Genomic DNA, 21,087 nt, shown 5'->3' on the forward strand with positions numbered 1-21,087 from the left:
AGTTCACTGTAGCTATCTTCAGACACTCCAGAAGAGGGCGCCAGATCTCGTTACGGATGGTTGTGAGCCACCATGTGGTTGCTGGGATTTGAACTCCTGACCTTCGGAAGAGCAGTCGGGGGCTTTTATCCACTGAGCCATCTCACCAGCCCCGAGACTCCTTGTTTTAAACATTTATTTTTATGTGCATTGGTGTTTTGCCTGCATGTATGTCTGTGTGAGGGTGAAGATGAAGATTCCCCTGGAACTGGACTTACAGACAGTTAAGAGCTGTCATGTGGTTGCTGGGAATTGAACCCGGGTCCTCTAGAAGAGTAGCCAGTGCTTTTAACCACTGAGCCGTCACTCCACCTGGGACTATTAAGGATAGTGAGTTGGGACTGCTAATAGGACTTCTGAAGGAGACTAACTCAAAACAGCTCAGAGTGGAAACACTAGAAAGAGATCTACTGCACTCAGTCACTGCACCTTTGTTTGGCTTCTAGATGATAATGCTGTTTTTATATCAGTCCACCATGAGCTCCAGAAACCTCCGGGACTGGGAGCAGTTTGAATATGGGGTTCAGGTAGGCTTTTGTGCTTTTATCCCATTTGCCAGCCCAGCCTGGGCTTCCCTCACCCAAACCCTTCTCTTTAAATAAAAATTATTATTCTCTAAAGAGGTAATATTTGTAATATTGGCAACCATTCATTGTTTAAAAGACAAAAAACAGAAAATGTTTAAGTACAAAGAAGGAAATGATATTGCAGTAATGTTATTCCCCAACTATTCAGTCTACATGCTTTGAATTGTCCTGTATTTGGAGATGGTGTAGGTTTACAGCTTTTTCTATGTGTGTCCTTATCGGTGTGTTTGCCACTCCACTTATTTTTTTTCCTCTGCCAGGGGTTATTTGCAAGAAGTCAGCAAAGTGATGTCTAAAAGCTTTCTGGTAGGGGAAGAACAGGTAGAACCAGCGTGTTGTGGGCAGGCCATGAAGTTTCAGCTTTAGTGAGGGTGGAGAAGGACCTAGCAGGCCCTGGGGTTAGCACTGCTGGGAGGTCCTGAGCCTCCCTTGACAGCTGTCACAGTGATGATGCTTCTCTCCCTGTGGCACAGGCTGAGTTAGCTGTCATCCTGAAGTTTATGCTGGATCATGAGGAGTCACTAAACCTTACTGAAGACTTAGAGAATTTCTTGGAGAAAGGTAAGGCCACTTGTGAAGATCCACTCTCTCTGAGCAAAGGACTGCTGACCTCTGACCTCAGCGTGGCACAGAGTTAGTATGCAGGAGTCACCTGTGATGGAAGGTGATTTCTGAGCCATGTGCTAACACCTTAATCTGGAGTGGCACCATGCTGCCTGACAGTAGCTCTCAGGATGCTTGTAAGTGGTCGCCTCTACGTTCTGGTGACCTTGACTCCCACTTCTCACATTGTTCTGTGTACCTTTTACTTGGTTTTATTTTTACTTTTTCTTATACGTATGGTATGGGGGTTTTGACTACATGTGTATCTGAATACCAAGTGTGTGCCTGGTGCCCACAGAGGCCAGAAGAGGGCATGGGATCCCTTGGAACTGGAGTAACTACTTTGAGTTGTAAGCCATCATGTGGATATTGAACTTGGGACTGCTTGACCAGCTAAGCTATCTATCCATACCCTTATTTTTTGTCTTTTAAACTGTAGGCTTAGAAGTTGAAGTTAAACATCTTTTGTAAACCTTGAAAAAGGTTTCCCTTCATGCAGCTCATGTTCTAGGTGGGACTCAGGTACAGACAAACCAGTAAGCCTAAGTCCAGGGACTAAGTGTAGATGTAAGTGTCTCACAGAGTGAGAGTTTGCCATGTCTCATGAGCAGGTCAGCTGCTGCTACTGGGACTCTGTGCCATAGTTTTGGACAAGTTCTTTTCTGGCTATTGAACTTGGGATTCTTCATGTTTGGGTTCATAAGGTGAAGATGTTAAGAATGGGAGTCTAGGATGTAAGAAAGTTCTCTGAGTCAGATATAGATTTGCAGGCCAGCTTGTCAGCCATTGAATCTGTAGGCACTGGGCAGAGCAAAGAGGGCCCATCAAATCTCTGGGAAGAGAGAGAAGAGGGGTGGTTAGAGGTAGTAAAGTCCTGAGAAAGTGGTTGTGGGAACCAAGAGAAGACGTTATTCTATACCTTGGTGATATGAGAGCTAGGAGTGGAAAAGTGTCCACAGAGTCTGGTGGCACCAATACAAGCTCTTAGGGTCTGTGGCAGACTTGGTGCTGGGCTCTCATGGCCTCTGTAGTATTGGCAATAGGACTCTCTCCAGTGTCTGAGTATGAGGGGAACTTCCTCATTCCACCATGCTCATTTGAATACTTTTCTCTGAGGAAGTGGAAGCTTTGCACCTTGATTTTAGTCAAAGACCTTGATCTCATTGATCAGGGTCTGCCTAGGAATTGCCTCTTGAGCTTACATGTGAGTGTCTTTTGTAGAGTCACACTTACTAAGGTAGCGTGTCTGTTATGAGAAGGTGAAGAGCTGTTCACCCCCTTACTAACTGTTTCCGGTTTGTTTGCCTGCTTCTTACCTGTAGTTCCTTACACCCATGCCAGCACCCTCTCAGAAGAGCTTTCTCCACCCAGCCACCAGGCCAAGAGGAAGATTCGCTTCCTAGAAATACAGAGGATTGCTTCATCTTCCAGTGAGAACAAGTATGTTCTGGGCCTGTCTCCCTAGGTTGGTAGCTTCACATCCTTCTAGTTGGTCCTTGGATGTGGAGGCTGAGCTGTTAGGCCGCCTTTTACAGCAGTAGGAGCTGCTTTGAGGGTGTGTAGATTTGGGATCTGTCATAAGTTAGCCTTCCCTCAAGAGCAGGTCACTGTTTATGGAAATCCCTTCCTCCTTGGAAAATACATGTTTGCATTCTTCTTTTTAAAGATTTTATTATATCTATGTACACTGTAGCTGTCTTCACACACACCAGATGAGGGCATCAGATCTCATTACAGGTGGTTGTAAGCCACCATGTGGTTGCTGGGATTTGAACTCAGGACCTCTTGAAGAGCAGTCAGTGCTTTTAATTGCTGAGCCGTCTCTCCAGCCCCACGTTTGCATTCCTAAGCCAGGAAATTAAGGCATGGAGGAGGGAGAAGAAAAGATTCTCCAGGTCATCTTCTGAGACATGAGGTAGCCTGGCAGATAAAGAACCCAGGCACATTGGCCTCCCAAACCAAACACTGGTTATGGTCACTGCTGCCCCATCCCGAGCTGCTGCTGGTTACTTTGAACCTTAGACTCTCACCCTGGAATCTTTGCCATCTCCTCCTTCCTTAGCTTCCTCTCAGGTTCTCCATCCTCACCTATGGGCGACATACTGCAGACCCCACAGTTCCAGATGAGACGACTGAAGAAGCAGCTGGCAGACGAGAGGAGCAACAGAGATGACCTGGAGCTGGAGCTGTCTGAGAGTCTCAAGCTCCTCACTGAGAAGGGTGGGTACCTGACAGAGGGTGTGGGTACTGGTGATGGGGAGCATTTGGGATGCCTTGGTGACAGCTTTGCCTGCCATGGTGTCCCTTCTGTTGACTGTGGAGTTTCAAGATCATCGCTGGCACAAATATCAGTCTGACCTGGTAGACACTGGGTTCAGTTCCTTTCCTGTGTCCCTTTTCTGTGGCACGGATACTGTGCTTCCTTTGCTGTCTTCTGTACCCTGGATCTTTGCTGACTCTGTCTCCTTCCTTGTCCTGGACAGACGCGCAGATCGCCATGATGCAGCAGCGCATTGATCACCTGGCTCTACTGAATGAGAAGCAGGCAGCCAGCTCTCAGGAGCCCAGTGAGCTTGAGGAGCTCCGTGGCAAGAATGAAAGGTATGGCTCTCCCTACCATCCTTCCAGCATCCACTCTTGTGCTAGCGAGGTGCGGACCACACCATTCTCACAGCTCCTCTCCTGGCAGCCTCACTGTGCGGCTGCACGAGACTTTGAAGCAGTGTCAGAACTTGAAGACCGAGAAGAGCCAGATGGATCGAAAGATTAGCCAGCTTTCTGAGGAGAATGGGGACCTTTCCTTTAAGGTGAGTGGGGCTGGCTGTGCATAGAGGCCCCTCAGGGCTGAAGTGGTCTGGAAGTTTCCCCAAGAAGGTTGAGAAGACTGTCTAGAACCTGGCTTTGGATTTTAGTCACTTTCTTTGTTACTGGTTTCTTGAAGGGTGCTCAGGCTGCTCTAAGTGATGATGTATGTTTCTGAATGAGAGATGTAATTGGCTGTGATTGGATTGAAGATGGGGAAGGATTGTTGGGGCCCCGGGGTCTGGGTTTCAAGGAATTTCTGTGGAGAGGTGCCAACTTTTCACCCTGCTTATATCTCAGGTGCGAGAGTTTGCAAACCACTTGCAACAACTGCAAGGTGCATTCAATGACCTGATAGAGGAGCACAGCAAGGCTTCTCAGGAGTGGGCAGAGAAGCAGGCTCGTCTGGAAAATGAGCTCAGCACAGCCCTCCAGGATAAGGTAACCCTCAGCTCTGGAGCTGTTCACGTTTCCCACATGTAGTTCACCAGTCTGCTGGGTCCTGGAGTGATGAGCGCTGCCTTCTCAGGGTTTGGTAGTGGTCTTTTTTTTTGTTTGTTTTTTTTCAAGACAGGGTTTCTCTGTGCAGTCCTAGCTGTCCTCAGACTGGAACTCACTCTGTAGACCAGGATCACCTCGAACTCAGAAATCCGCCTGCCTCTGCCTCCCAAGTGCTGAGATTACAGGCATGCGCCACCACTGCCCAGCGCAGCGGTAGTGTTTTTTATAGTCAGAGTGCAGTATACCTGTGACTCTGTGATGTGTGAAGTGTGAATCTTGGAGAAGTTTATCAGCCTCTGAAGGGACTGATGCTTTGTTAACTGTTGTGTGCTTGAAGGGCAGCTCATGAGCTCTTAGTGAATTAGTTGTGATTTCAGGTTGGGTTTCTTTGCTGAAACGCTTAATGTCAGAAGCATATCAGAGGATATTATCTCTGGAATATTTGCATAGACAGTATTAAAGTTGCTCATCCCTTTATCTAATATCTAAATCACTCTGAACTTTAGTTTTTTAAAGTCCCTAGCTCTGTAGCTCAAGCTGGTTTTGGACTCTGTTCTCTACTCTTTTCCTCCTGGGTGCCAGAGTTGTAAGATTCTGCCACAATTATTTGTTAAAATTTTAAAACTCTTTTTGGTATCTTGTTTGGAGCTCAAAAGGTTTTGGGTTTGGGATTGTTGGATTCCAGATTTCAGACTAGGGGTGCCCAATCTGCATTACTGTTGTTACTAAGAGCCCAGCTCTGCTACTTCCTAACCTAGTAGCTCTTGGGCCTATCACTTAGAGTCTGGAATCATGAGTGTTTTTTGTAAAAGAGACAGTAGAGACTCCCTGTGAGCCCCGTGGGTGGGTCAGGAGGTCAGAGCATGTTACTTTGTGCCCACAACTGAGGGGGAGTAGATGTCAGGCTGGGGCAGATGAGGCTGGGCTGGCTTAGATGCCTGGGGTTGCTTTTTAAGCATTTGGGTAGTATCTGAGTCAAGGTTTGTCTGAGGAAGGCTACATGGTATGTAGGCTTTGCATATTTTGACTTAGATTTATGAATGTAATTGGGAGTAGAAAGTCAGGTTCTCAAAAAATCCAGACCTGTGGTTTCTGTTGATATGCAGGGTCTGGGGAGCACAGGTTGGTTTTTGAACTCTTCATTTTCAAGTCTCAGTTTCTTGAGTTTTGGGGAGCCCTTACTCCCAGCTCAGACCCATGGTTTCTGAGAATTTTCTTCTGAGCCAGGGCAAAGGAAAATATAGGAGATAAGATGACTGAGTCTCTGGTGACTGTTGTACGTGTCTGTTTACACGGTCTCTTGCTTACTCCAAGAAATGTCTTGAAGAGAAGAATGAAATTCTTCAGGGAAAGCTTTCCCAGCTGGAAGATCAAGCAACTCGGCTGCAGGAGAGCCCAGCCCCGGAGAAGGGTGAGGTGCTAGGAGACGCCTTGCAGGTAGGAAAAGACAGACAGACAGTAAGGCCATCTGATAGGGCTGATTCTTGGTGTTCTCTGATAGGGTTGATCCCCATTTTGTCTCTGTTTCTTTATCCCAATAGCTGGACACCCTGAAGCAAGAGGCAGCCAAACTTGCCACAGACAACACCCAGCTCCAAACCCGAGTAGAGACTCTGGAGTGTGAACGTGGCAAGCAGGAAGCCCAGCTGCTTGCTGAACGGAGCCGCTTTGAAGAAGAAAAGCAGCAGCTGGCCAGCTTGATTGCTGACCTGCAGAGCTCCGTCTCTAACCTCAGCCAGGCCAAAGAGGAGCTAGAGCAAGCCTCCCAGGCCCAAGGGGCTCAGCTCACTGCCCAGTTGACCTCTATGACTGGGCTCAATGCCACTCTGCAGCAGCGAGATCAAGAGCTGGCCAGTCTGAAAGAACAGGCCAAAAAGGAACAGGCTCAGATGCTACAGACCATGCAAGAGCAAGAACAGGCTGCCCAGGGCCTCCGCCAGCAGGTGGAGCAGCTGAGCAGCAGCCTGAAGCTGAAGGAGCAGCAATTGGAAGAGGCAGCCAAGGAGCAGGAGGCAACCAGACAGGATCATGCCCAGCAACTGGCCATCGTTGCTGAGGCTCAAGAGGCCTCTCTAAGGGAACGGGATACAGCTCGCCAGAAGCTAGAAACAGTGGAGAAGGAGAAGGATGCCAAGCTAGAGAGTCTGCAGCAGCAACTTCAGGCTGCCAATGATGCTAGGGACAGTGCGCAGACCTCAGTCACACAGGCTCAGCAGGAAAAGGCAGAGCTGAGCCAAAAGATAGGAGAGCTCCATGCCTGCATTGAAGCTTCCCACCAGGAACAGTGTCAGGCTCAAGCTCGTGTGACAGAGCTAGAAGCCCAGCTGAAAGCTGAGCAGCAAAAAACAACTGAGAGAGAAAAGGTGGTTCAGGAGAAGGCCCAGCTCCAGGAGCAGCTCCGGACCCTTGAGGAGTCTTTGAAGATTACCAAAGGCAGCCTTGAAGAAGAGAAACGCAGGGCTGCAGATGCCCTGAAGGAGCAGCAGTGCCGTGCCACTGAGATGGAGGCAGAGTCTCGAAGCCTGATGGAACAGCGGGAGCGGGAACAGAAGGAGTTAGAGCAAGAGAAGGCTGGGCGAAAGGGGCTGGAGGCCCGGATACAGCAGCTTGAAGAGGCTCATCAGGCTGAGACTGAAGCCTTACGGCATGAGCTGGCAGAGGCCACAGCTTCCCAGCACAGAGCTGAGAATGAGTGTGAGCGGCTTATCAGAGAGGTTGAGAGCCGGCAGAAGCGGTTTGAAGCTAGACAGCAAGAGGAGGCAAGGTACGGTGCCATGTTCCAGGAACAGCTGATGGCTTTGAAAGGGGAGAAGACTGGCCAAGAGGTCCAGGAGGAGGCAGTAGAGATTCACAGTGAAGGCCAGCCAGGTCAGCAGCAGAGTCAGCTAGCCCAGCTTCATGCCAGTCTGGCCAAAGCCATCCAGCAGGTCCAGGAGAAGGAAGTGAGAGCACAGAAGCTGGTAGATGATCTCTCAGCTCTGCAGGAGAAGATGGCTGCCACTAACAAGGAGGTGGCCCGTCTGAAGACCTTGGTGCTCAAGGCAGGTGAGCAGCAGGAAACAGCCTCACTTGAACTGCTCAAAGAACCCCCAAGAGCTGCAAACAGAGCGTCTGACTGGCTAGGAGAACAGCAGGAACGGCCATTCTCTAGCACACAGGCAGCAGTAAAAGCTATGGAGCATGAAGCTGAGCAGATGGGCGGTGAACTGGAGAGGCTGCGGTCAGCACTGATGAAGAGCCAGGACCAGCAGCAAGAGGAGCGTGGGCATCAGGAAAGGGAAGTAGCACGGCTGACCCAGGAGCGGGGCCAGGCCCAGGCTGACCTGGCTCAGGAGAAGGCAGCCAAGGCAGAGCTGGAGATGCGACTGCAGAACACCCTCAATGAGCAGCGTGTGGAGTTTGCTGCCCTACAGGAAGCACTGGCCCATGCCCTGACAGAAAAGGAAGGGAAAGACCAAGAGCTTGCCAAACTTCGAGGGCAAGAGGCAGCTCAAAGAACAGAGCTGAAGGAGCTTCAACAGACTTTGGAACAGCTGAAAATACAGTTAGTGAAGAAAGAAAAAGAGCACCCTGCAAGGGGTACCAGTGGAGAAGATGCTTCTGACCCAGGAACCCAGTTGGAGACAGCTGGAAAGACAGATGCACCAGGCCCTGAGTTGCAGGCACTTCGGGCAGAGATCAGTAAGCTAGAGCAGCAGTGTCAGCAGCAGCAGCAACAGGTGGAAGGCCTGACACACAGCCTCAAGTCTGAGCGGGCTTGCCGGGCCGAGCAAGACAAAGCCCTGGAGACATTGCAGGGCGAGTTAGAAGAGAAGGCTCGAGAGCTAGGGCATAATCAGGCTGCCTCAGCTTCAGCTCAGAGAGAGTTGCAAGCTCTCCGTGCTAAAGCCCAGGACCATAGCAAAGCTGAGGAAGAGTGGAAGGCCCAGGTAGCCCGGGGCCAGCAGGAGGCTGAAAGAAAAAGCAGTCTTATCAGCAGCTTGGAAGAGGAGGTATCCATCCTGAATCGCCAAGTCCTAGAGAAGGAAGGGGAGAGCAAGGAGTTGAAGCGCCTGGTTGTAGCTGAATCCGAGAAGAGCCAGAAGCTGGAAGAGAGGCTGCGCCTGCTTCAAGTAGAAACAGCCAGCAATAGTGCCAGGGCAGCAGAACGCAGCTCAGCTCTACGAGAGGAGGTCCAGAGCCTCCGGGAAGAGGTGGAAAAACAGCGTGTAGTTTCAGAGAACTCGCGTCAGGAGTTGGCCTCACAAGCAGAGCGAGCTGAGGAGTTGGGCCAAGAATTGAAGGCCTGGCAGGAGAAGTTTTTCCAGAAGGAACAAGCTCTCTCTGCCTTGCAGCTGGAGCACACCAGCACACAGGCCCTGGTAAGTGAGCTGCTGCCTACCAAGCACCTTTGTCAGCAGCTGCAAGCTGAGCAAGCGGCTGCGGAGAAGCGCTTCCGGGAGGAGCTTGAGCAGAGCAAGCAGGCAGCTGGTGGGCTCCAGGCAGAGCTGATGCGGGCCCAGCGGGAGCTCGGAGAGCTAGGATCTTTGCGGCAGAAGATTGTTGAGCAGGAGCGAGCAGCCCAGCAGCTGCGGGCAGAGAAGGCCAGCTATGCAGAACAGCTGAGCATGCTGAAGAAGGCCCATGGCCTGCTGGCAGAGGAGAACAGGGGGCTGGGAGAGCGGGCCAACCTTGGCCGGCAGTTTCTGGAAGTAGAACTAGATCAAGCCCGGGAGAAATATGTCCAGGAGTTGGCTGCCGTGCGTACTGATGCTGAGACCCACCTGGCTGAAATGCGACAAGAAGCGCAGAGTACTAGCCGGGAGCTGGAGGTGATGACTGCCAAGTATGAAGGTGCCAAGGTGAAGGTCCTAGAGGAAAGGCAGAGGTTCCAAGAAGAGAGGCAGAAACTCACCGCCCAGGTAAGGTGTCCATGCTATGTGCTCTGCATTCTGTAGCCCTCCTCTTGCCTCCCATCCCAGATCTATCTATACTGCAGTCGCCTGCCTGCCTTTGTTTACTGAGTAGCAGAAAAAGAAAAGTAGTGACTAGTAGAATCCCACGTGTGTGTGAAAGAGGATGTTAATGAAATGGCAGACAGTGGTGGGGCATGCCTGTACTCCCAGCACTTAGGAGGCTAAGTCAGGAGGAAGATCATGTTTTTGAGGCCACACAGGGGTTGCATAGTTGGACCCTATTTGAACTTCCCCAGTCACCCCCCATCCTCCAATAAGGACAATACCCATGGCCTCCTTTTCTTTGAAAGCTGATTCTGAACAGTAAGTTGACTAGCTTTTTGTTTCTTTGGTGTTTTAAAACAGAATCTAATGTAGCTCAGGTTAACCTTGAACTCACTATATATGTAAAGATGGCCTTGCACTCTTGATCTTCCTGCCTTTTCCTCCCAAGTGTTGTGATCTCAGGTTGTGTTAATATGTCCTGTTACCTGAATCCAGTTGGCCTACACTCCCATTCTCTGGGTGAAGTATCAGAGCCCAAGTGAGGTCAGTCTGGCAGTGGCTGCATCTCACTGTCTCCATTACTTCTCCCCATGCACAGGTGGAACAACTAGAGGTATTTCAAAGAGAGCAGACTAAGCAGGTAATGCCTGGGGTTCTCGATAAATGCTGGCTGCTTAAGCGGTGACCAGTCTCAGTGCATGACCCCGGCTGCAGCTTGCTCCGCCAGCTCCTGTTGTGAACTGTTTGTGAAAGGCAGGGTCAAGCCATGGAGTCCAGGCCCAGGCTGCCCAGGAGTACAGTGTTATAGGCCCTCTCTGTGGCCTCATCCTACCCATCCCAGGTCGGCCTCTCCACTTCTGTCCTTTCTTTCACCTATCAGAGTCAAGAAGTAGGTGTCATCTTTCCTGGTGACAACAAAACCTCCCAAGTCCCGTTTTGAGTCAAGGAGACTAATCCAAGAGGAAGCACACAGATTTATATGGCTTTGTTTACATTATTGCCCTTCTTCCCTACAAGTTTCCAAGGTATGAAGGTGACAAATGAGGCAGCCCTTGGAGGATAGGGAACTCAACCAGCTCAGAAGATTCAACCACTATACTCTGGAGCCTCATCCCAGAGCCATACTCACATAGAGCTTTCTGGAACAGGAGAAGTAGAAAGGGTCTTCCGCAGATAGGCCATGCGATCTCTGCCTCCATCCTCCTCAGGCCTCTCTGTCCTCCCTAGTTGGTAGGCTACAGAGCTGATATTTAGTAATCTTCCTGCATAGGCCTGTAGGACAGAAGAGGACCCTAGATCTCATTACAGATGGTTGTGAACCACCTTGTGGTTGCTGGGAATTGAACTCAGGACCCCTGAAAGAGAAGACAGTGCCCTTGACCTCTGAGCCATCTCTCCAACCCCAGAACACTTTCTCCACTCTCCCTCCTAGTCTCTTCAGGCATTCTAAGAAAATGGGATAATCAGATTGGAAAGCAAGCAGTTAGCAATGGAGCCTTTTGCCTCTTTCCTCTGCTGCCTGTTCATGCCTAAGTTCCCATAATGCTTGGAGGAAACATGGGTGCTTGTGGCCGTTATGATCCCCTCGCTCTTTGTGGCAGTTGGGGGAGGGGCTTGGGATTGTGTGCTGCCCTGCTCCTGTCTCCAGCATTCTTTTCTCCCAGTGCTAACCACAGTGGCCATGCTGCTAGCCTCTCTAACAGCCTTGGAGATTGGAAAGAGGTCTGGGGGCTTTGCTTCAGCTATTTTGGGGGAGGAGGGAGAAATGAATGTACTTTGACAATGTGTTAGCACCAGAGTAGGTGGCCTGTTATTTCCTTTTTTTTTTTTTTTTATTCTTTGTGTATGAGTGTTTACCTATATAGGTATATATATATATGCATTATATGCATGCCTGCTGCCTGCAGGAACTAGAAGAGGATTTTAGATCCCCTGAAACTGGGGTGATAGTTCATTTTGAGCTAGCATTTGGGAGCTGGGAACCAAACCTGGGTCTTCTACAAGAACTCATAGAACGTATAACCACTTAGTCATCTCTCCAAACCCCATAGGTGCTCTGTTCTTGCCCCAAGCTTTCTAGGTTGGGCTTGGGGAGTAGGATATAGTAGAGATGTACAGAGATGGTGACTCTGAAGAGTCAGGTATTTGTTTTGGTGGTGGTTTGGTCAGGTGACCCTGGTAACATCTATTTGGGGCCACCTCAGGCCCTGACAACCTTTGGACAGCAGGGTGTTACCTATGTAGAGAAAGGGCCTGAGGATAATAATGGGTGGGAGAAACCCTCTGGTTGGTCAGAGGAACACAACTGATTGAGTCTATATTTATCAAAAGGAGATGTGTTACAGTAGCTTACATGCTATGGTCTGGCTATTTCAACAATAGCTGTCTTTTGATGGAAGAGAAAATAATCTGGTGGCAATTCAGTCCATAAAGCTGATGCTTCAGCTGATCTTTGGTCTGTATTGGAGTCCCAAAAAAGTAGGCTCTAATACCCACAGAGGTATGTCTCAACAGTAGGATAGATAAACTTGCCAGCAAGATCGAGAGCACGAAGGCAAAAGGCAAAGCTTCCTTCTGTGTCCTTTGATATGGGCTGCCAGCAGAAGATGTGGCCCAGATGTAGAGTGGTTCTTCCCACCTCAGATGATCCAGTCAAGAAAGCCCTCATAGCTGTGCGCGGCTGCTTGGGTTTTATTTGATTGCAGATGTTCAAGTTCAAAGCCAAGATTAGCCATTATGGACAAGTCCACCTTCTGTCAGCTTGACCCATGGTCATATCTCCTTATGCTTCATTAAATTCCCAAGTGAAAATAACTAGATCATAATTATGCCTATCAGGCAATATCTATCCCATGTACAACTGCAAATGTATTATATATTTTAGAGTAGATGGCACTGTTCCATGAGGGTCATTCTTCTAGTGTCTCACAACTTAAAAATTACCACTGATACTATCCTTTTTTATGTTGCATCACATGATAAACTAAGGAATGAAAAGACAAATAGCTATTTTAAATGTCTATATATACACAAACATTATTTTAGCAAAATATGAAAAAACACTTCTGTCAGTTCTAATTCTTGTTTCTATAGCTGGTCCCTTGGCTTTAGCTCAGCCGCTCTCAACCTGTAGATCAAGATGTATTTGGGAGTCGGATGACCCTTCCATGGCGTCGCTTATCAGATATTGGCATTGTGATTCATAATAAGAAAATTACAGTTATGAAGTATCAGCAAAAATAATTTTATGGCCAAGGGTCACCACAATATGAGGAGCGGTATTAAAGTGTCACAACGTTAGGAAGGCTGAGAAACACTGCTTTAGCTGGTTTTCATAGCTGTATAACAACATTACTATATTGCACACTGATTGAAAGCATGTACCTAACCTTCTGGAGAACCCTCCCCCAACCCACCCGGCATTGTAGCTGGGCCTTCAAAGGCCATTCCATCATTCTCTCACAAGAGATGCTTCAGGACAGTGGAGATCATGATGAGTGGACTCCATCAACATGGGCCACTGTTGTACTTCTCTGGCTGCAAAATGAGTTAGAAGCAATACTGTGTGGAATATCATGATGTTGCATACGGTGTTCTGTAAACCTACGATGGTAGTTTTGGCAGAAGCATTTTGCTCAGGAAACGCACATCCATAACCAGAATAATTATCTACTCTAGTAAGGCAAAGCTCGGTGTCAGAGCAGATCTGACACTCAGCAGCATCTGTAACCAAGTCAGCCTTGGTGATGGAAGTCTGTATTGTTGCGTCCATGTTTAACCTCCATCTCTGCACTGTGGCCACTTTGCTTATGGACCTTCTAGGCAATGACAGGAATGGCTGGAGAAAAGAGGCTGACTGTCCATAGAATGATTATTCAACTCCTTAGCTGAAGTCACCCTTTGATTAGCATTTACATAGGACACACATATCTTCACTTCCTAGATATCTTTCTTCTTGCTCTTTCCAAGTTTCCAGCCAATCAGTCTCTGCTACAGCCCATGAATCTGAACAGTTGCACATCTGGTCATTTCTCCTTCTAAACAAAATGGATGACCATATGTACTGCCTAAAGTTCTGCACATTGTGAAGATTTCTCTTTACCTGCTGTTTTTCATGGTTGTCCCAGAAAAGGGTTGTAATGCTGCAGCTGTCCATTTCTGGATGCTGCCGACATAACGTACAGAACCATCAGTAAACCAGGTCCTAGTCTTCTCTTTTTCAGTCAGTGGATCATAGGACACACTCACTCTGTGATGCTGCTGGTGCAAGCTTGGGAGCAGAAGGCATTGTAATGGTAATAGAGACAGTAGGCATTCTCAAAGGGAGGATACTTGTCTGCAGATAATGGTAGAACCTTATTCAAAATCCCTTGAGTACCATTGGGTCTGCTGGTCCAAGTGGTAGACAGAGCAGCCTGCACAGAAGCCTGGCCCTTTTGAAGAGCCTTCTGCTGTTCCAGGCCCATACAAAGCTAGCAGCTTTTCAAGTAACTTGGTATATGGGCCAGTGTAACACACTCAAGTGAGGAATGTGCTGTCTCCAGAATCCAGATAGGCCCACTGAATGTTTTTGCTGCTTTCTTGGTGGTGGGAAGGGTCAGGTGCAATAATTTATTCTTCACTTAGAAGGAATATCTCTGTATGCCCCACCACTGGACTCCTAAGAATTTCATGAGGTAGAAGGCCCTTTAATTTTGATTGGATTTATTCCCTATCCTCTGATATCCATGTGTTACCAACAAGTCCAAAGTAGTTGCTACTTCCTGCTCACTTGGTCCAATCAGCGTAATGTCAGTATAGAGGACCAGTATGATGTTTTGTGGAAGAAACAGATAATTAAGATCCTTTCAAACTAAGTTATGACACACTGCTGTTTAATATATCCTTAAGGTAAAACTTTAAGGTATACCACTGTGCTTGTCAATTGAAAGCAAATTGTTTCTGGTGGTATTTATGGACAGGTATTGAGAAAAAGACATTTGCTGGGTCAATAGCTACATACCATGTACCAGGAGATGTGTTAATCTGCTCAAGTAAGGATACCATATCTGGTACAGCAGCTGCATTTGGAGTCACTATTTAAATTTGCAGTAGTCAAACTGTCATTCTCCATGATCCATCTGTCTCCTGCACTGGCCAGATAAGAGTTAAAGGGAGATGTAGTGGGAACCATCACCTCCGCATCTTTCCCTGCTAGAGGCAGCTCTTAATGGCCTTCCATTTGGCCTTCTCAACTATCAGAGCCCTCACTCCACAGGTGAGGGAAGCACTGGGAATTTTGCCAACTTGTAAGTATATCTAACCCAATATACATTCTGGAATACTGGCCCCACTGTGAGTTGGACTTCAGCCCAAACCCCATTAATCACCTCACCTCCATAAGCCCCTACTTTAACTGGAGGGCCACACTGATTCTTGGGGTCTCCTGGAATCAGCATTAATTCAGAACCAGTATCCAGTAGACCCAGAATGTTGGATTGTTTACTTTCTCTGGTGTACAGTCACCCTTGTAAACAGCCTCACTGGGGAAGGACTGAACTTTTATGTGTATATCAAGGTTCTTCAGGGGAAGAAGGTACTTGAATTTTGGTTTTAATTCTTCCAAGGCAAACTTAGAAATCTTTAAACTGGTTATGCATAGCCAGAACAAGAGAGTGAGGGCAAAGTACAAAAACTTCCTTCTATGTCCTTTTATGTGGGCTGTCAGCAGAAGATGTGGCCCAGATTTAAGGTGGATTTTCCTACTCAAATGATCGAATCAAGAAAAATCCCTCATAGCTGTGCCCAGTTGCTTGGGTTTTAGCTGTTTGCAGATGTGGTCTAGTTGAAAACCAAGATTAGCCATTACATCTTCATCATCTTGTTTGTTCTTTTCTGCTCCTCAGGTGGAAGAACTAAGTAAGAAGCTGACAGAGTATGACCAAGCCAGCAAGGTGCAGCAACAGAAGCTAAAGGTGGGGCAGATGTGTGATAGGCCTTTCCTCTGACTGACTCAGAATGACAGGGTGGAGGAACATCTTCTCTAAGCCCTTGGGCTATGTTAGTTTGGGGCCAGAGCAGGAAGTGTGTGTGGGGGGGGGGGGGGGGGGGGTAGTTGCCCAGGAAACTATCCTGGGCCTCAGAAACATTGACTTTGTCTTCAGGAATCTCTGAGAGAAAAGCCTTCTATTATAGCCACTATCCTTTTTAGTTAAAAAAAATAAAATAAAAATCAAGGCATAGGTATAGTTCAGTGGTAGAGCACTAGTTCCTAGGTTCAGTTTCCAGTCGAGCACCTTAAAACAAGGGGTGGGTGGGGGCTTTTTTTTTCCAAGACAGGGTTTCTCTGTGTAGCTCTGGCTGTCTTGGAACTCACTTTGTAGACCAGGCTGGCCTCGAACTAAGAAATCTGCCTGCCTCTGCCTCCCGCCCAAGTGCTGGGGTTAAAGGCGTGCGCCACCACACCTGGCTTGACATTTTTGTAGTTCTTGATTTACCCTAGTCACATTTTCCCAGTCAATAGGTGAATGGCTAATGACAAGACAGAATAGGAGAACCAATTCCTCCATCCCAGAAAGTTCTGTGGAAAAGCCCTGTTCTAAGTAGTTGGGGTTCAAGAGCTGAGAGAGTCAACAATTCTTAGTCTTAGAATGCATTTTCCCCACCTTGGTAAGGGAGACAGGGTCTAATTATGCAGGCCAGAGCACTGGGATTACTTGGCATGTGCCATAATGACCAGCAGTTAACACTTTTAATGCTTCTAATCTTGTTGCCATCTTTGTTCCAGTGTTTGCTTTTTGTAGCTAAGCTTCCCATCCCTTCGTTAAGGGCAAAGGATCAGGTACTAGTTCCACTGGGACTTGTGTAGCACATAGTGGGTTCCAGGTAGTGGGTCTCTGAGCTTCAGTTTCCCTTCTCTGCTTCCTTGCCCATGGACTGTTCAACAACAGTGAACAATAAGTAGGTTTATCATGTTCCTTTTTAGGGGTTGTTATGAGCTAGCAGATGTAGGAGAGTGTAGGTGGGATGCATCCACCCAGTACCTGTAGTAAACAAAGCTGATATTGCAGGTTAACAGAATTAGTTGCGAGCCTGCTCTTGAGGAGTTATGGTCCCCTTAGGAGGCAGTGCTGGCATCGTAAGTGAACCAGCATCCACAGTTGTGGAGTAGGTGGATGACCTTGGTCAGTTTGTCAAAATCTCTGATCTCTTTTTCCTCTCTAAAACAAGGATAAAAGTTATTTCTTGGAGTGGTTTGGGGAAGTGAGTTCCTGACATTGACATGCATATGCAGTTGTCTCCCACTGTGCTCTCTGAAGATCAGTTTCTGTTCCCTTGGGAGAGGTACTTGGTGCTTGGCCTCATAGATGGCAGCAGAACTGTGAGAGCCAGCAGATGGTCAGCAGAGTGTCCACTGGATGGTCTGGGAGGGAGAATGTAATTGTTTTGTAGGCTGTAGTTGGAGGGAATGTATGTATTGGGCCAAGGTGTCCTAAGTGTCCTGAGAATATATTGGAGGACTCTGTAGTACCTGTGGAGACCGAGCAGCACTGGTAGGCAATTGGGTTTAGGTAGAGTTTCCTTGTTTTGATTGACTTCTCAGGCTTTCCAAGCCCAGAGAGGTGAAAGCCAGCAAGAGGTCCAGCGCCTCCAGACCCAGCTGAACGAGCTGCAGGCCCAGCTGAGCCAGAAGGAGCAGGCAGCTGAGCATTACAAGCTCCAGGTGAGGGGCCAGGAACGTCCTGCTCTGCCTTTCTTCCTGACCCTTTCTAGGCTTTGCCACACACACCCTGTCTGTCCACACAGATGGAGAAAGCCAAGACCCATTATGATGCCAAGAAGCAGCAGAACCAAAAGCTGCAGGAACAGCTTCAAGACTTGGAGGAACTGCAGAAGGAGAACAAGGAGCTGCGGTCTGAAGCTGAACGTCTGGGCCGTGAGCTGCAGCAGGCAGGGCTGAAGACCAAGGAAGCTGAACAGACCTGCCGTCACCTTACAGCCCAGGTGCGCAGCCTGGAGGCCCAGGTAAGCACCTACTTTAAACAGAAGCACCTCACCCCTGTACTGTTGTACTCCACATCTCCTCTCCAAGGCCACCCCTACTCTAGGCTTTTTATTTTACTTCCTAGGTTGCCCATGCAGACCAGCAGCTTCGTGACTTGGGCAAATTCCAGGTGGCAACTGATGCCTTAAAGAGCCGTGAGCCTCAAGTGAAACCCCAGCTGGACTTAAGTATTGACAGCCTGGATCTGAGTTTGGAGGAGGGAACCCCATGCAGTGTGGCTAGGTCAGGAGACATGCCTCTCTATCCTGTTCCTGTTCACTGAGTGTGTGCTGTTCTAGCCTGTGGTTCTTCTACGACAGATACCTGCTTAGGGTACAGTAGAAGTGAAAAAGAGGTGAGGTGGGGCAGTTCGGAAAGCCTTGGGGGAAGCTTTTCTGAGTTTTGATAAACTGCACAGCTATGCAGAGTTAATGTGAGGCTGACTGCACTAAAGACTGATAAACTTCAGAAGTGCTGAAATTGAGGACTACAGGTTGGATTTGCATCTTAGTTCCCTGACAGTATTGAAGTCAAAGGTTAGCAGTACAGTTACTGTTTCTATCAAATGTGTACTGTACTGTGTGCCAGTGTTCTGAGTTCTTGGAACAATTACAACTTCATTTTTCTCCTAGCAAACATTTTAGATGCTATTCATTATCTCTCCTTAAATAGATAGAATTGGGCTTTTGCGGGATACACAGTGATAGAGCCAGGTTTGAACCTGGCAGCCTGTCCTGAGTTCTTGCTTGTAGTGTCTCTCATGGCAGTCTATGTCTAGGGTGAGATGAACCCGAGGCTGAGGAAAGGGAGTGTGCAGCTAGGAGAGCTTCTTGGAATGTTGACCGTGGTTGTGTATGGTAGATGTCCAATTACACCCATGTTCATGTGAAGGTGTCCCTACTTAATAAAGTAGGAGATAGAGGAGGAAGAGCATGCAGAGGGGTTTAGAGTAGGCCCCATTAATTGTCGAGCAGTTGTGACATCTGCTGGGGGGAGGTCTGGGCCCATAGCTATCTGACCTGAAGAGCAGGGTTTGGGCTAAGGTGGAGAGATCTGAGAGCTGCTATAGGAAAGGGTTAGGAGCAGCCAAGAGTGGACTGTCAAGGCCCCCTTTCGCTATCTCTGAAAGACCAGTGGTACTGTATTTTACCACATTTACCTGTAATAAAATTAAGTCAACCGGGCGTGGTGGCACACGCCTTTAACCCCAGCACTCGGGAGGCAGAGGCAGGCGGATTTCTGAGTTCGAGGCCAGCCTGGTCTACAAAGTGAGTTCCAGGACAGCCAGGGCTACTGAGAAACCCTGTCTTGAAAAACCAAAAAAAAAAAAAAAAGATAAGTCAGTTTGGGGCAAGGAGACAGACATAATGTCTTCTAGCTCAGGGTCTGCATTCTCAGCAAATGTCTTTTTCTACAGCAAGCTGCCTCGTACCCAACCAGATGGTACCAGTGTCCCTGGAGAGCCAGCCTCACCTATCTCCCAGCGCCTGCCCCCCAAAGTGGAATCCCTGGAGAGTCTCTACTTCACCCCCACTCCTGCTCGGGGTCAGGCCCCCTTGGAGACCAGCCTTGACTCTCTGGGGGATGCCTTCCCTGACTCCGGCCGTAAGACCCGCTCTGCTCGCCGCCGTACCACACAAATCATCAACATCACTATGACCAAGGTTAGGTTATTGGGCATAGGACTGTTGGATGTTAACACCAGTTCCTTATCCAGGGCTCATAAATTAGGAACACTCAGGTATGAACAACATCTTTTAAAAAGGGCATAGATTTGTTTGTGGTCTCTTTTCTTCTTAGATTTCATGCACATCAGAAGACAGAGTCAGGTCCTATTACAGATGGTTGTGAGCCACCATGTGGTTGCTAGGAATTGAACTCAGCCAGAGTCATCTCTCCTGCCTGATGGAAGACAGAGCAGGATAGAGGAAATAACAGCTCATTCCGAGCCTCTGGCACTCCATGCAGCCAGGATGTAGCTTGGTGTTGCTCTCAATGGTCTGCTGCTTATAGCCTTAGATTCTCTTTTTTCCGTCTCTAGTGGGCTGGGGAACAGGTGGGAAGGTGCTTTTATGCCCTCTACTACTGAGAATTTGGGGATAATTAGTTTAGGCCCCAGGAACCTTGGGTCTAGGGACAGCAGAGGTTGTGGGCTGAGTCCAACTAGATAGCTTAGGAGATAGGGGTTCTGGCTCTTAGCCTAGCTACTTCCTAGCTGTGTGAGTAGAGGGTACTCACCTTGCTTTTCTCTCTGAAATAGGCTAATAATGCCTCCTTCAAAATGTTGTGGTAGAAGAATCTTGGCATCTTCCAAGATGCTTCTGGCTGTATGGCCTGTTTCCATAGGCAGTGTAAAGTGGTATCTGAGAGCTTTGGGGCAGAGGGAGGTGGTGCTGATTTATAGTGTTGCTGCAATGATTTGTCCTTCTAGAAATTAGAATTGGAAGAGCCAGACAGCGCCAACTCATCCTTCTACAGCACGCAGTCTGCTCCTGCTTCTCAGGCCAACTTGCGAGCCACTTCCTCCACTCAGTCTCTGGCCCGCTTGGGTTCTCCTGATGATGGCAACTCCGCTCTGCTTAGCCTGCCTGGCTACCGGCCTACCACACGAAGCTCTGCTCGTCGCTCCCAGGCCAGGATGTCCAGTGGGGCCCCCCAAGGTGAGGAGATTACAGGAATTTACCAGAATCCCAGTCTAGACTGGAAGCAGATCTTGGCATGGAAAAGAGGCAAGCTTCCAAAAGCACAAGGCAGGCCTCCTTACTATGCCAGAACTGCTTCCCCTCACTCACCTGTACCATCTCCTGTCTAGGACTGCAAGGGAACACTCTGAACCAGGGATGCTCACCAGTTAAGATTTCCACATAGTTCCTAGTGCAAGTTGATACTTGGGGGAGTCCTCCAGGCTGCTGTCTGAGAAACGGTGGGCTTGGTAAAGTCAGGCTGCCCAGCAGTTTCTTGGAAGTTGTCCTTAGGATCTAGGGATCCTCCCGGTTATCAGTTCATGACCCTCAGTTTCTCTTGGTGTGGGGCACCAAGCTTTGGCAGGGGAATAAGATGCTACAGCCTCTGGTCATGAACTCTTAATGATCTCCCCTGAGAACGCACCTCCATGAGACAAATGGTTTGGTATGACACTTTTGCGTGCAACATCAATACAGACTTGTGTATCTAGCCAGAACCCCCCCCCCCCCCGAAAAGTGGGAGGAAACAGTGGCAACAAAAGCCTGGCCAGATTAGTAGACAGTGTATTAGCAGCCGTGTTTGCCCTAACTTTCTGTGCTCCATAGGGAGGAATAGTTTCTACATGGGCACTTGCCAGGATGAGCCTGAGCAGCTGGATGATTGGAACCGCATCGCAGAGTTGCAGCAGCGCAACCGAGTATGCCCCCCGCACCTGAAGACCTGCTACCCTCTGGAGTCCAGGGTGAGATGTGAGGTCACCTCACGACCTTCCACACTGACTTTAGTGGCTAGCCTGAGTATCTAGTCATAGATATTTTTGGACTACTGGGAAGGTCATTTTCATGCTTCCACATGGAATAGCTGTCACTCAGGAGTGAAGTCAGATATGACTGTGCTTGGAATTGTT

General features: G+C 48.4%; 1 protein-coding gene across 7 annotated transcripts in view; it reads left to right on the forward strand.

Moving 5' to 3' along the window:
• Positions 1 to 21,087, forward strand: part of Numa1 (nuclear mitotic apparatus protein 1) — a 76,099-nt gene that overhangs the window by 53,127 nt on the left and 1,885 nt on the right. For 5 of the 7 annotated variants that reach the window (XM_021166222.2, XM_029479347.1, XM_029479346.1 and 2 more), the window contains exons 6-22: positions 486 to 566; positions 1,100 to 1,187; positions 2,552 to 2,669; positions 3,292 to 3,449; positions 3,713 to 3,830; positions 3,919 to 4,036; positions 4,332 to 4,472; positions 5,847 to 5,969; positions 6,074 to 9,433; positions 10,071 to 10,112; positions 15,358 to 15,426; positions 17,055 to 17,174; positions 17,258 to 17,476; positions 17,581 to 17,738; positions 18,913 to 19,159; positions 19,927 to 20,155; positions 20,786 to 20,922. In XM_021166222.2, the coding sequence (XP_021021881.1) occupies positions 486 to 566; positions 1,100 to 1,187; positions 2,552 to 2,669; positions 3,292 to 3,449; positions 3,713 to 3,830; positions 3,919 to 4,036; positions 4,332 to 4,472; positions 5,847 to 5,969; positions 6,074 to 9,433; positions 10,071 to 10,112; positions 15,358 to 15,426; positions 17,055 to 17,174; positions 17,258 to 17,476; positions 17,581 to 17,738; positions 18,913 to 19,159; positions 19,927 to 20,155; positions 20,786 to 20,922 (5,526 nt within the window). The remainder of the gene's footprint in view (positions 1 to 485; positions 567 to 1,099; positions 1,188 to 2,551; positions 2,670 to 3,291; positions 3,450 to 3,712; positions 3,831 to 3,918; positions 4,037 to 4,331; positions 4,473 to 5,846; positions 5,970 to 6,073; positions 9,434 to 10,070; positions 10,113 to 15,357; positions 15,427 to 17,054; positions 17,175 to 17,257; positions 17,477 to 17,580; positions 17,739 to 18,912; positions 19,160 to 19,926; positions 20,156 to 20,785; positions 20,923 to 21,087) is intronic. The other 2 variants (XM_029479350.1, XM_029479349.1) reach the window with 1 other exon arrangement.

The sequence above is a fragment of the Mus caroli genome, chromosome 7, assembly GCF_900094665.2.
Source record: "Mus caroli chromosome 7, CAROLI_EIJ_v1.1, whole genome shotgun sequence".
Classification (NCBI taxonomy): Eukaryota; Metazoa; Chordata; class Mammalia; order Rodentia; family Muridae; genus Mus; species Mus caroli.